The 15,145-nt window shown below is 39.7% G+C and overlaps 1 protein-coding gene across 3 annotated transcripts in view; it reads right to left on the reverse strand.

Annotated features, from left to right (window-relative positions):
* Positions 1 to 15,145, reverse strand: part of STK4 (serine/threonine kinase 4) — a 48,592-nt gene that overhangs the window by 25,113 nt on the left and 8,334 nt on the right. For all 3 annotated transcript variants that reach the window (XM_067307508.1, XM_067307510.1, XM_067307509.1), the window contains exons 8-9: positions 14,603 to 14,731; positions 11,990 to 12,176 (exon numbers count right to left, since the gene is read on the reverse strand). In XM_067307508.1, coding sequence (XP_067163609.1) covers positions 11,990 to 12,176; positions 14,603 to 14,731 — 316 coding nt within the window. The remainder of the gene's footprint in view (positions 1 to 11,989; positions 12,177 to 14,602; positions 14,732 to 15,145) is intronic.

The following is a 15,145-nucleotide window of genomic DNA, read 5'->3' on the forward strand; positions in this document are numbered from 1 at the left end:
TACTGCTTTATATCATGCCCAGTGATTTTATCCTTTTAGTACACTAAATCACGTAGTACTGCTAAAGTAGTATTTTGCAGCAGCTTTTCAAATATAAAACTATTCCTGACTGCAAAGTGAGGAGACGGGAAGGGAAGCTCAAAGTTCACCACACAAGTGATTGCAATTCTGGAGACCTTGGCCCCTAGACCTGCAATCAGTCCACCAAAGCGTGCCCCAGGTAACCAAGCTTCGTGCACTGAATGCTGCAAGCAAGCTGCTACCCACTGGAGGAACTGTTCTTTCCTACCAGACGGGTTGCATGCATTACAAAATATGCAAGTTTCCAAAACTAAACAGCTTTATTTATACATTGGCACTTAAAACATATGCGTTAGTCAATGCAGAGACCATAATTCCTAGAAAGTGGGTGTGGGGGGGTGCTTCCATGAGGATACCAGCACTCACCAGGAAGTCAACTTCACACAAGCGTTGTCCTAGTATTAATATAAAATAGCATTCAAATAGCCAAACATATGCCTAATTCTGGACTAGGGAAATAAGTTCACTGTCAAGTGCCATACAGTTGAAATAAAGCTAAACTGTCAAAGGAGGCAGGCAACCAACTCAACACACACACACACACACACACACACACACTCGGACTGTCCTTTGAATCGTTTGCTAGGTCTCCATAAGGCAGAGACTCTCGTCCCAAAGGTTGTACTAAATTTGCAAGATAGTTCTCACAAAGACTAAGAAGTTCAGCAGAGCCTTCCTCTTGCAAAAGTACTAGTTACTCTGGAACCCATTAAGACTTAAACACAGAATAATATTCTTAAACATACAACTGCCATCGAGTGCTCCAGAACGCCACTGGCAGATTCTCTCTGATCATTAGACAAGTGTTTGAATTCCCAGGTGAGCTATGAGATACTTTAAAAAGTTATTTGTCTACAGACAAGTTAAACACGAACAAATTTTCACAAAGTCTAAGATATCTTGGCAAGATACTTGGTTTCTGACACTGGGGGAAATGTGGTTTTATATGGTCTGAAATGTCAAGAGCAATCTTAAAAAAGCACCGTATCATACTGCCTTCCCAGGGCTGGCTACAAGCTCAAGCATGAACTGAAGTGCTTATACTCTGCACCATGACAACAGTAGGAGCAAAGACAAATTATTCTACCTCTGGCAGTAGTTCCCTTAAAAGAAGAAAAAAAAAAAATCATTGTACAGAATTAGATCAAGAAAGACATCGTCAGACAGACTGCATGAAGGTCAGTCAGGAAACATGTCTGCGAAGTGGAGCACAGATTTGCTATTGGGAATAATTACTGAAATACAATAGCAATCCAATTACTGCTAAGTGATAAAACATTTATTTAGAATGAAGTAAATATACCACTTGCATTCTGTTGCAGTTCAGACTGAAGCAGGAGGTAGGGTTATTAATGTTACGGCCAACCACAGCAGTGTTTAAGAGAAAAATTTTGTAAAAAAAGATGAATACATATCTACATATGCTAATCTATACATGGCTTATTGCAAACTAGCCTAGGTCTCAAATAATTCAGGGGAAAAAATAAAAAAACACATCTGAAGAAAGCTTGCACTATATTATTTGAAAATAACTGTTTGCCCAGGAGCATTTAAAAGGGTTTCACTCAGGTGACACTGGATTACTCATTTTCTTCAAGACCACTCACTCACACCAGAGACTAATTCAGAAAGTCACTTAAAGCAATCATCCTCGTTTCCCCATGTCTCCTATTTTACCAACAACTGCAATATTTATAAATATACCTAGTCCCATCTACTAAACAACCTGTTGCAGCTTCACAGGATCAAGAAAAGGGCACATTCAAAAATAAGCTTTATTGAATCAACTTCTGCTTTCACACAGAAATGAAACAGAAACAGGCCAAAAGTGTAGCAAATGAAGTGCTGGTGTTTATAACCGCAAGGCTGCATTTGGGACACGGTGCCCGATTTTCAGCCCCACCAATACGAGAGGCTGAAAAGCTGGAGTGAACGCAGCAAAAGGCTGCTCCGACACGCATGGGGCCGGAGCGTATGACGTCCGAGGCGCTGGGTTCACGTGCCGGGGAGACGGCCAGGAGGGGAGCAGCTGCGGCCAGAGAGGGGACGGAGCAGCCCGGCTCCCCGGACGGACGCACACAGCGGAAGCGGGGGGTGGGCACGAATTGCAGCAAGGAAATTTCGACCAAACCCAAGGAACAAAGTTTTCACAACGAGGACGGTTACGCAATGGAAGAGGAGCCTAGAGCGACCGCATGAGGCCCTCGGCAACCTGACCTAGTCTCCAACTTGGCCTGTCTTGGACAGGGCACTGGACTCGGAGACCTCCAGAAGCTCCTTCCAGCCTAAGCTGTTCTGCAATTCATGTGCCGGGTCAGACACCACTAACCTTCAAGTCACCGTAGTAAATGCATGCAGTCATCTATGATGAATAACTGTCATCAATTTTAGTACATTTCTGCAGGTCAACATCTAATGTCACATTTTTATTTATTCAATAATTTTTCAAAAACTGATTAAAATACAGATTTACCAACTGACAAAGAATGAAGGGAGAAAGATAGTATAAAATGAGAACTATTCAGAATACCGTTCCAGGATGATGGAAATTTTAATTGCTGTTGTGATCTCGCTCAGGGTCCGTATGCGGCAGGACTGACAAAAACGCTCCTGGAAACTGCAAGACGTTACACCAGCTCAGCTAGCATCATCCTAGCAGGACTGGATTCCTTTTTGCCAATCTCAGCACTTAAAACAGTGCCAGCTTTCCAAAGATGATCTGCTATTAATTCAATACAAGGATCACAGCACTATATCTAAGATTTCGATAACAGGCAGCTGAAGACAAAATCGACCATTGCTATTTGCAGCATCACATGCTGCTGAAAGATGACACCACACTAAATGTGTCTGTGCCAAAAAGCATTTAATTCCCTAGTTTTATAGGGTTAGACTAAAATACGAATCTTTGACAGAATGTGAGATCGCAACTGTGGGAGAGAAGAGCCTTTTATTAGAAGGTCACCCTGTGGTGACAAGAAAGGCTTCTCCATGCATTTATTTTGGAACCTAAAGAGTTGCCTATAGAGATGAGCTGTGAGAGCTCCCTGGAGCCATTAATGGTCTACCATTTAAATATGCAGTCATCCTTCTGAGAGCTGTATTAATTACACAAATGGAGCACCACAGCTCTGCTGGAGCCAGTCCAGGTGACTGCAGAACTACAGATTCAGGCTATTCAGGCAGAGCCGTAGGTGCTCGGAGCCCCCTTTCCGTTCGGCCTGTCTTACGATAAAGAACAGAAGCCCTTTGCAAAAAGCTCTCAAGTGTTGCCTGGTATAAATTCTTGTTTAGAAAAATCTGTGAAAAACATCAGTTTTGTGAAAACAGGAACAGGTGGGTCCAAGGGTGGAGAATGTAATAAAATGTTAGCGATAAACCTCCCCTTATACTTTGATACGCTACTTTTTAAAAAGAGTATCATGCTAAGTTTATTATTGATTTCAGTATTGTTACTTGCACTGCCCTTTCAGCACAGGAAAGTGAAGTCCAGCTGTATGCGGTACCAGGCCAGGTGGGACAGCCCTCACTCCAAACAGCCTAGACAAACCACAAGATACAGGCAGGACACTTGAGGAAGCCAGTGAGCCAGCATCAGCAAACAGCCGGTGCCCTCAGCAAACAAAGTCCTTTCCTCTGTTAAGCCACAGCAGGGGCAAGTTTTAAGGAGTGCACCCAAACGAAAATAACAATGTGATTTTACAGATTTTTTTCAAGGATGTCCTCCTTCCCAAATGTGTCACCTGTCTGGATACCTGAAGGAATGAAAGAGGTCAGTCTTACTGGCTGATTGCAGCAAACAGACCGCTTATACCGAACAAGAAATGACAGAGAAGGTGTAAACAACCATGAAAAGACGACATTGGTATTTCCATGCGATGCTGCAGAGAAAGTGGAATAATAGAGAAGGAGAAACAGCACAGTCAATTAAACCAGTAAAGGATTTACTTTTTGCAGCAGTAAAGAGTATCAGTGAGACCAGATCATTCCGTGTAATCGAGTCCCAGAAATCAAAGCAATCATTTTGTTGATTTTGTCAAATTAGCTTTCACAATTGAAGATTTTCAGAAGCTCACCAGCTTCAAAGGAAACTTTCAACAAGGAAGTGGGATTTGCAATGTCCTTCTATCTATGTGAATAAGATTGCTGAGTAATGAAACTAGAATTTCAGCTTTCTCTAAAATTATTCTTCTCTACTCAGCCTTGACAGCAGCAGAAAAATCCTCGTTTTGTTACGCTTTCCTTTTCAAAGTAATTGCTATTACATATCTAGGGTGAATTCCAGAGTCACAAAGCTTGTCATGAGAGATATACATAACCTCAGGAACGCCTTTTGTGTTTTCTTTATTCAAGTCAGTCTAAGTTAATACAGTATTACTTAAAAGACCTGTTCCTGAAGCCAGGGAAAGAGATTTCTTCCCTTCTCTCAAAAAAAAATTGGAGCTAAAATTGTGGCTGGGAACAATCAGGAACACCTCACTGCAAGCGTGTTTTGAACTACTACTGGAACTAACCGCAGATTTTAAGAACCTGCAGCCATACCAGTTTGATAAGAGGCACATTCATCTACAAAGAATATAATTTAATCAGCTGCCATTAAGTGATGGATTACTATACTAGCAATATTAAAGAAATGAGATACTTTGTACTCACAACATATTTTTCAAGATTATAGGAGGCTGCAATCTTTAAAAAGGCAATTGTCCTTTGCTTTGCAGAATACTTGCATTTCTGTGAACGGCGTGTCAGGAGCAACAAAACCAAAAATTTTGGAATTGACTGACTTGTGCTAGGAAAGTATCCCCAAGACCCTCAGCAAAGCTCGGGAACCCGCACCCCTGCGGGCAGGAGCTCAGAACTGAGCTCTGCAGAGAGGCAAAGACCACTCAAGTTCGCTTTAAAGAAAGCGGAGCTATCGCTGCCTTTTGTCTGACATAAGGCCAGAAAGGATCCCCTGGGACAACGCGCTCAGTCTCCTGCTATCACATACAAGATCATATAGCCCCTTTCACAGGGGGAACAACATCTATTGTGAAGCAACTGTTTCTTTTTGTCCTTGCTGTTGGCAGGCTTGCTGTTCTGCTACAGCTACAAACCTCCTAATTCCCAGTCTAGAGTTTATTGGTAGCCAGTGCGTATGCACTTGATCTTGGGCAAGCCTCAGCTTTTAGTTACGCAAACCATTATCCTCTCTAATGCTTACCCTCCCTCCTTGCCCATTTACTTAGAGTTTTCATGGCCACACTCACCCTTCATTTGGTTGGTCTAAACAAGCATAGATCTTTCACTGACTTCAGGCTCAGTCCCCAACAATCTTAGCAAGCTTCTTTCTGTCGGCTTTACTTTGAGTTATGTAACTTTAAGGCTTAAGCTACTCAGAGATTTAGGATGCACAGAACAGTGCCTGATGATTATGTGCAAGCAACACCTCATTAATATTAAAATTTCAAATGGAGCTGTAGTTATATTTGCTTCAGGCTACTTCTCAGAGAATTACATATGAAATTTAGCAGCTGGACAATGTAATTTGTACAGTTTTAACAGGACTGAGTCATTTTATACAGCAGAGCAAAGAGATGCCAACTTATTCAACCAGAGCAAAAAGTGCTCCATCATTAATGAATTCATCCCATGGCAACATAAGCTGAAATTTCCCCACATTAAGTGCAGACCACACAACACTTCATACCTATGGAAGCTTATGAGGACAAGTCTTCCCATAATCATGGCCTGTCTCAAACCAAAGTGAAGCAGAACATGCCTGACAGGCCGTACTATTAAGAGGGAGCTCCTAAATGTTCAAAATCAATCCTGGGCATCTTAACTAATCTCTTGTAATGAATATAAAGCATCAGAGTCACTTAAGGTACCAACAGTTACCCAAAGCTGTGGTATATATAATTGAGGATTCTTTCTAAAGGAGGAGAAAGTTTAACAAAAGCCATCTAAGACCAGATGACCCGCCCTTTGGATACCTCATGGTTTTTTTAAAACATAAGAACTCAGAAAAGATCATAAACACACAGAAGCTTTCTTCCTCCACCACAGATTTTCAACAGATGCCTATGTCTTTCACCTCATTTGCTTTAATTACTAATTTACTCCAGCAACTATGCGAAGTGACATAAGTAGTGAGATGTGAAGGTGCACCAAGGTGAATGACATTTCATACCCTGCATCATCTAGCTCAGGTTCTGATTTATCTTAACAAGAAACAACCTCACTGACAGGGCTGCAACCTGCAGGTCCAGCACCCTGTGGGCAACAGCTGAGGCTCCCAAACAGCTTATAGCCAAGAAGCATCTGCCAACACCCTCGCCGGTTCATAACCTGGAAAATCAACTGCTTATCCAGAGAGGCCAGAAAACAACATGGCAATGCAGGTTTTTTCCCCTGAAGCTTGAAAAACTGCTGGTAAAACAATTTGTTTCTATACTTCAAGAAATTAAGAAATTTAAGATTTTAGAGAGGGATCATTTCTGCTCACATGGAAAGCTTTCTCCATGGTTTATTTCGATCCAGTAGGAAGCAAGTTCATTCTTGGAAGAGACAGGTAGGTCATCATTTGTCTGCACATGCAATTTGCAGTATTTTGGGACAGAGATGCACCTAATAAAAGTGCTTCACTACTCTATGTCTCAGTTGAGTCTCCTGAAACAAACTTCCTCATGTACCGCTATTCAAAAAACAAAACAAAAAAACAGCCCACCACCACATGGCACTTTCTTGGCATTACAACAAAATGACAGCACATACAACTCCTCCCGTTGATCAAAAATACTGTCCTTAGATCCACACTACTTGATATTCTTGATGAACAAACTGGGCTGGCTGCTGTTCATGTCAAGTTTGCCAGCAAGCCTGCTATTAAGATGAAAGTCAAAAAATAACACAGCTTGAAGACTTATCTGAGAACATTTATATTCTTGACACCTCAAGAGTGGAAGTATAATACTCCTTACAGTTACAGAAGAATTTAATCAATATAGGGGTTTCTAAAACCAGTATGTTATTTAAATGCATAATACTAGCTGTTTTATGGTCTAATTATGCCTAAATTGACCAATTTATTTCAAACACAAAGCTGTAGCACTATACATTAATAACACTAAGTAGCGAGAGGCTGCTATCAAGAGTTACCATCTAAGAAGAAAAATAGAGAAAAAACACAGCCAGTATCTTTGACATACACCTGACATAAATTGTTGACAAAATGTGGAGCTATTCTCTACAGTGGTCTTCTCTGTTTGGATAATACACAACTACACAACTTTGAACAACTACTGATATTAAACCACCTATAGCTACCTCAGCTACAGATCAGTAATATTTATTCATTTATAACATTAATCCAATCACACATACCTTCTAAATGCTTTCCGAGCCATCCATAGTCATTCTGCTGTTCATTTCAAGTTACTGTTTTTACAGTCATTGCTCTACATGAAAAATTACAGGTTAACTAGTGGGAAAAAAGTTTCCTGCATCCTGGCAGTAGCATTTCTCGTGTTGAAGTTTCATCCACTGGATGTCTCACATAAAGTCACCAAGACTACAGAGCTTATTCTGAATAATTTTTCTAATAGGAAATTGCCAAGTTTGTATCTCACCACACTTAATTCACTGAAAAAAAAGAAAAAAAACAACCAACAACACACCTCCCTTTAAAGAGAAAATATCTTTTTAAGAGGATACAACAACTTTCACCAGCCTGGGCACGGTAAAAGCAAAACAAAAACCCAAACCACCCCTAAACTATTAGAAATTCCCATTTTAATCATTCACAAACTACTAAGAATTTTCACCTGCACATTACATTACCAAAGTAGAGGCGACAGCATTATTTCAGCTTCTGGTATCTCTCTGCACTAGATGTTCTGCTGAACGTGCGCCACATTAACAAAAACTCCAGTTTTTCTCCCGCTCTTCAAATCCCTCATTCATCCAGACCCAAGAAACAGATGGCACAACTCACATCATTGTTCCAGTTCTACACTCTCCGGTATTGTTTTATTCGGTGCCTAAACAAGCAAGAGGCACTTTAACGCAGAAAATAGGACAGATTCAAGTACTAGGAAAAGTAGATCCTATTTCACTTGGATCTGATCATATTTCAGGCAAAGGAAGGCAATATATTTATCTGTTATATTATAAAATTATGTTCCACTCTTTAAATCTGAGACAAACTCATATCAAGTTTCCATCATCTAAATACTTACAGCAAATAAAAAAGTAGAAAAAGCAAAATAGAGTAAAACCAAAATGCTGCAGTGTTTCTCAGCACTATATATTCTTGCATCGAATAATTAAAAGAAGAAGAAAAAAAAGATGATTTCAGACATATTCACAGTCTGAACATTATTCCAGTTCCCAAGCACAGTGAAAATGTCTGTTATTACAAACAATTGTTCATCCATAGTCCTTCAGCTACTTCTGAAGTTTTCCTGGAATAGTTAAACTGAAATCCATATGTAATCTGTTAGCAATCGATTTATAAGTAAATTGTGTCACTATGCAATTTAGTATCTGTAGTTTCAGGCAATCACTTGAGTGCTTTCAAAATGCACAACTGAATGCCACGGTGACATTTTTAAATGCTGCCTGAATATTTGTATTGGGGGTCAAGTAAAGCAAACAAACAGACAAGCAAATGAAAGAATTTAAGCAAATAGAATTACAGCTTGATTGACTGCAAGACTAACAAAACTTCCGCTACAATGTAAAATACTGGATTTAAAGAAAACTTGTAATCTGAGCCTGAAAAGTCATGAGTTGATTTATGCAAAAGTCACCTTTAGGAAGTCCTATATTCCATTACAGATGGAATATAAACTTTCAGGGCTATTGGGAAAAGTTGTTGATTAAAGATATATAAGACAGCCCTGTCTAAAACATCACATTTCAGTGTCACATAAGCACTTGTGGAGACTTTTTTTTTTTTTTTTTTAATTAGGATGAAGGGCTAGATCATCAGCTAAAAAGCTTTCAGTTAAACAGCCCCAGACACCTAGGAAAGCTAAATTCTCCTAGTAATGCCATGCAAGAAAAATGAGAACTTCTTTATTGACTTAAACAGGTTTTACTGTGAGTCATAACACAAATTGCCAAGTGAAATATAGACTTTGAAAATATGAATCAATGAAGCTTCTTCAAATGCAGTGGTTTCCAAATAGCATTATTATCTTTATATTTAAGATTATCAAAAGTACTTGTTCCAGAGGGTTCTGCAGCAGGCTGATGAGCTTTACAGTTAAAACAATTTAACTAAACGTTAAGAGAACGTGAATATGCAAATAACGAGCTGAAAAATATAGAACTACAGGCAGCTCACAGGAAGGGTGTTTGCAAGCTGCTAAAAGACAGCTGCTGGGCCATGCCTCCAAGAAGCAATCGCAGAACCTCTCCGTGCAACAGCAAGGACTGCAGTATTACGCTACTGGGTAAGAAGGGGGGATAAGGTGGTAAAAAAAAGTTAAATTTTAACCTCATACAGTCATTTTCATTAACACCAAGTTTCTTGGAATCAAGTTACAAGTTATTAAAATGAAGCACAACTTGCAGCAGAGAAAGTGCTGAGTGCAGTTGGGCTTCACTAGGTCTTCTATAACTGTGTTGAACTTGTCAACACGAAGTGGTACCAGGGTTGGACATCATTTGCACCCAGGATCTCAAAATGCTTCCTCTAGGATGCAGGACTGCTCAGGCACTTCACCTCCTCGGCTCACACTACCGTTACACAGCAGCAGTGGAAGAACACGGGTTTCTAAGAAACCAGAAGTCTTTTTTTTTTTTTTTTTTTTTTTTGAAGAAAAACTCTCCAGTCACACAGATCTGGATCTCTTAGAGCTTGTTCTGGAGCTCCCTCTTGAGGTTAAATGATACAATATATTAAAAAACTGCAAAATTCTCACAACCAATCCTACTCAAAATGAGTTGGGTATGTCCTTGCAAAAGAAAGACTAATGGTATCCTTACAAACTGTGATGGACAGAGTTTTGAGGAGAGCCTTAGATGCTTCTGAGTTACAAGAACAGCAGTCGTAGAGACAGGGAGAAGGTAAACACCTTTTAAACATAGGAAGATAAACTGAAGAGGCGAGTTACTTCTGCGCCTTTGGTGGCCAGTGCAGGAGCACCACAACAGACCGTAACGCCTCTGTTATGAAGTGGAACACTACACATCTGCAATGAAAACCTAACAGTGTTTGTTATTCAGAGAGAAACAGCAGCTTCATTTGACTTATTCGAGGCTATTAACATGTCCCACTCTCTCTGGGTGACCTTTTAAGTTACCGTAAATGTCCACACATACCTGATTTTCCCATTTCTCTCCCTGCTGGAGTTATCTTGTTCCACAAAAAGTGGAATATTGAAACGTAAACCCAACAGCATTACTCCACTGTCTTTCTTGCCACAATCTGCTACACAGGCTGATTCCTTCATTTTTTAAATGTGTAGAATTAGTGTTTGCCAAAGTTTGCAGAACTTTTTAAACTGGCTCTAGTAAAATTTCACACTCTTCCTTTACTGGGACAGTATTTTTCCACAAGCTCTAGAGGGCCCCTATATGGAAAAAGCTTTCAACACAAAAATTCCCGAGAAAAGGACATTTCCAAGTTTTCATAGAGAGGTTTTTCCTCTCCCACAATAGCCAGAGCTTTAAAATCAGATTACCGAGGAAGACTTTGGAAGTGCACAAGAGCTGAAAGAACAAGCTTTGCCTATTAGAGTCATGTTTTAGTACTGCCAAGCCTCACTCAGCACTTTCCTCCGCGCTTGAGCAAACAGCCCTGCTGGCCAGCTGAGGCATCCACAACCACCTCTGCAGGGATGGATTTCCCTACGAATCTGTAATTGACAAAAGGATTTCTTTTTTCTTCTAGTCATAATTTTCCAATGAGGCTCTCCTCACCATCTCTTTAACCAAAGAAACATTTTTAACCTTTTTCCAAGTCAAGCTGTGAGGTCTTCCAGAGACCATCAGGGATCAAAAGTACATACATCGCTTTAAATCTTACTTCCTACAATGAGACCATAGTCTTAGTAAGCTTTTCTATTTTAGAATAGATTTCTACTGGAATGTCTCAGAACTGTAATGCACTGTTTATTCAGTTGCTTTTAGTGATTAAAGCAACATAATAAAAGGCATATAAAGCCTAGAGAGATGCTAGTTCCTATCACTGCATGCCTTGCTGTGGTTGAAACGTGTAAGATTATTTGCCATTTCACAAATACAGCCCTTGGTGTGATGCATCAGTTCTGAAACTGCCTTGCTGTTTTCAGGTGCCAGCCTGGTCACCTCCTAAAGCATCACAAATGTTTGTATTAATCCCTTGCCAGATATTCCCTCCCCTCCATTTCTTGGATGACATCCCCCCCCCCCAAAAAAAAAAAAAAAGGCTAGAATCAGAACATATTTGATCAATGCAGAGACTTGCATACATTGTGCACAACACATCAGCTGTATCAATTACAAAACTTAAAAAAAAAGATGGCTTAAGTTAAAACTTGGATCTAAAAATGGCATCTCCTCTCTGCTGCCAGGGGGCATTTGCCTAAAAGTTTTAGCTCCCTACAACCAAAAGACACCACAATAAGCTACCAAAACTATCAAAGCTGGTTGGGGATTAGTTGATAGCATAGAGCAACACATCATCAAAAGGCATTGGAGCTAGGCTGTAGCTGCAGTAAAACACAAGCTGCCCTGAAGAACTTCACAAGCAAGAACTTGCAGCATGCAATTCATTATTAATTAGACATCTTTAGCTTTATTTATTTACTTCCCTTCTGTTGAAGGCTTTTGCCCTACAACTTTTAGAATATACATATCATTGCCTTCCCTCCAATGTATAACATGTCTGTTAACGCACGTTAGCCCCCAAACAATTTTGTTAAAGATGCTTTCTTACTTTTCATGGTGCCCTCTTCCTCTTCCTCTTCCGTGTTTATCACCATTGTCCCCAGCTGGGATTCCAAGGTGCCATCGTGTTCTATCATAGTGTTGGCCCCACCACTCAGCGTACTGACGGCTCTTATGGTACCGGTTTCATCTCCACTCGCCCTCACCATGGTACCTGAATCAGTTTCATCTTCTTCCTGTGCAAGGATGCCATGAATACATTTTTACTGATTGTGGAAGTCCTAGGAAGAGTGGCCATATCCAAGGATACCAGCAAGTCTTACAAATTCAGACGGTTTTACAAATATACATGGAAGCCAACAAGCTGCAACATTTTGCTTTATGCACTTAGTTCTCTCCCTGTCATCTCCAAACAGGTAATGGAAGGTCTTCACACTTTTTTGCCAGCATGATAAGTAAGGGAACGGACATAAAAATCACCAGAAGCTTCTCAACACAATGGAGATCTCATTCCTGATCTGGTAACCTGTCCCTAAGAGCAGATTACAATACTCACTCAGTCATTAGTATTTCTATTAAGATTGCCAATTACAATAGTTAACCTAAAAATGATACCATTCACTGCAGAGTCATTACAGAGAGTCATTAGGCAGCAACAGTTCTGAGTCTGTACTGCATAGGCGCATGACAGATAAAAGCCATTAGCCTAGTTTTTGAAGTCTGCCTTTAAGAAGCACTGAAGCAAAAATGAACTGAATTTGCATATCTTTAAAGAGAAATTAACAAAGTCTAGTCATTTTTTCAGATTAAAATTGTTTCTTACCCTTCTATAATATTAATACATGACAATCAAATGGAAGTTTGAATTATTGGTGGCAAGGCTCAAGAGATTAACAGTGTGTATGACCACACAAGCCCCTGAAATAATTCCTGGTTGGATAACTTCCCAAAAGACAGTTATGCTTTCCTCAGGAAGTATCTATTGTGACTAAGATTTCACAAAGAATGAGGTCAATGTTTCTACAGTTTACTTAGTTTCTTGGAAATACGTGCCTGGTACCTAATCACAACAACAATCACTTCCTAGGTTTAGAGCAGAGTTATTAAATCAAGCAAAATGAGTTTCTATGCCTCTCACCTTAGAGCTAAATATTAAAAAAGATCAAGTTTTGTTGCAAGTATGAAGTTCCCAGTTCTTTAATCTGCATGTGACCATAGACTTATTCATTGGAATTGGTATTAAAGGGAAAACACAGGGCTGGCACATCAAGCTATAATACTCCATATCTCACTGACATTAGCAGGAGGAAGTACACCTCTCCACGCTTTGGTGTTCCATGCATTTTCTTTGTTCTGCCAAGGATGCCTATATAATTCACCTCCCAGCCTCTTAAACCTTAAAACCAGTAGCAGGAAGAAAAACTACATAGGATGTTAATGGAGAAAATGTATGTTTTATGTGGAGATCGGTGGGTGAGAAAAAGTAATACATCTATTTTTCTTAATCTACACATCATTCGAGGAAGAACTATAGCAGAAATGCCACAGCACTTGGAAAGTGCTTGTGAACACTTCTCTGTTAGCAGGTATGGAATAGAGAAGCTTCAGGAAAGCACACATACTAATGAAGACCACTCAACTCCATCACAGGGACACCATCTCTCAGCAACGTGACCACAGATCAGTTAGAAACGAAGGACAGAAGGTAGGAATAATACTCTTAGAGTCAACATCATGGCAACATGACCAATACAATTACTTCCACACCAAATAAATAAGCAGTCCTAAACTGGAAAATTAGATGAACAATGTATTTAGCACAGATCTGTGTTTTACTGTGGAACATGCTATTCAGATCTAACATCTGAAAAGGACTGTGCTATACAATGCCTTTTATTGCCCATTTTATTTATTCAGGTTGAAACAGGCAGAGGCTCAAATTAAACAGCTTTCAGCATGCTTTCCATATTCACATGCTATAACCACTAAAACAAAGAGCCCAGAACTTAAATTCACAGCAATCCCCTGAACACTTCACATGCCCTCACCTCATATTTCTGTTGCTTGCTCCTGTGTAGTAGAAAGTTTCTATAAGGGGAGTTCTAAAGCACAACGATAGCAAAACAATACATCATACTCGTATAATAGTGCAGTACAGAAATTGTTTTATACTAGGAGAGCAGTCTAAGACCTGAATCTACAATGAAAAGTTCTCATTACTGTATGAGGAATACAATCCCATTAGGAAAATGAATTAACAGCCATTTTCATATGTAATTATGCAGTTCTGTTCAGTTACAGGTCTTTAGCTATACTCTGAGCTAAAACAGTAAGCCAGTAAGCCATTCATGCTGTCTCACATGAATATAAAGATGAAGCAGGGATCAAGCATCAGGTTAAGCAACCATAAAGTAGAAAACTCAAGAAAAGTCAAATCCAAGGGTAATTGAACAAAATATTGCAAAGAACAATGATACACACCCCCCCCCAAAAAAAATAAATAAAGCAGCTAAGCCTTATGAACAGAGCAGGAGTTTGGACTTTGTACAATGGGTGAACTCTGTTTTAGAACAGTATGCAAAAGACAAATTCCCTTCTATATATATCTAGGTATACACACAAAACTTTGTGGCAATTTTGCATTGTTTCTATAAATACTCACCGAATTTTCTTCATCATCTTGATCTAGTTCACGCTGTTGTGCTTCCTGACGTTTTAACTTGATATCCATTGCTTCATTAATCAAATCTCGCAGAATTGACACCCCTTTGGCACTTTTAACAAATGGATGCTGAGAAGCATATTAAAAATAAATAAGCACTGCATCTGAACCAAGATATAACAGTAAAACATTGTTACTACGGCCTATCACCAATCAAAATTAAGGTTTAACTCAACACCAAATACATTATTAAAAAAAATGGAAATTCAACCCTCCCCTATAGTACTGGAGATAGCCCCCCTCCCTCAACAAGATCACACTCCAAAGGCATTACTGCTGTGAGACCCTGGGCTCACTCCCCTCCCATAAACTTTCTTTCTTTCCTTAACAGCCTAGCTGTATAGAACCAGTTACACAGATTATCACCACGCCTACACCCCTCTAATCAAGACTTTCATTTGCCCTCCCCTTTTCTTGTGTTTTAGGAGACATTCTAAAACTGCTCCTGAGAGCATAACAGAAACCCAAATGCTCCTCTCATGG

The sequence above is a fragment of the Apteryx mantelli genome, chromosome 18, assembly GCF_036417845.1.
Source record: "Apteryx mantelli isolate bAptMan1 chromosome 18, bAptMan1.hap1, whole genome shotgun sequence".
Lineage (NCBI taxonomy): Eukaryota > Metazoa > Chordata > Aves > Apterygiformes > Apterygidae > Apteryx > Apteryx mantelli.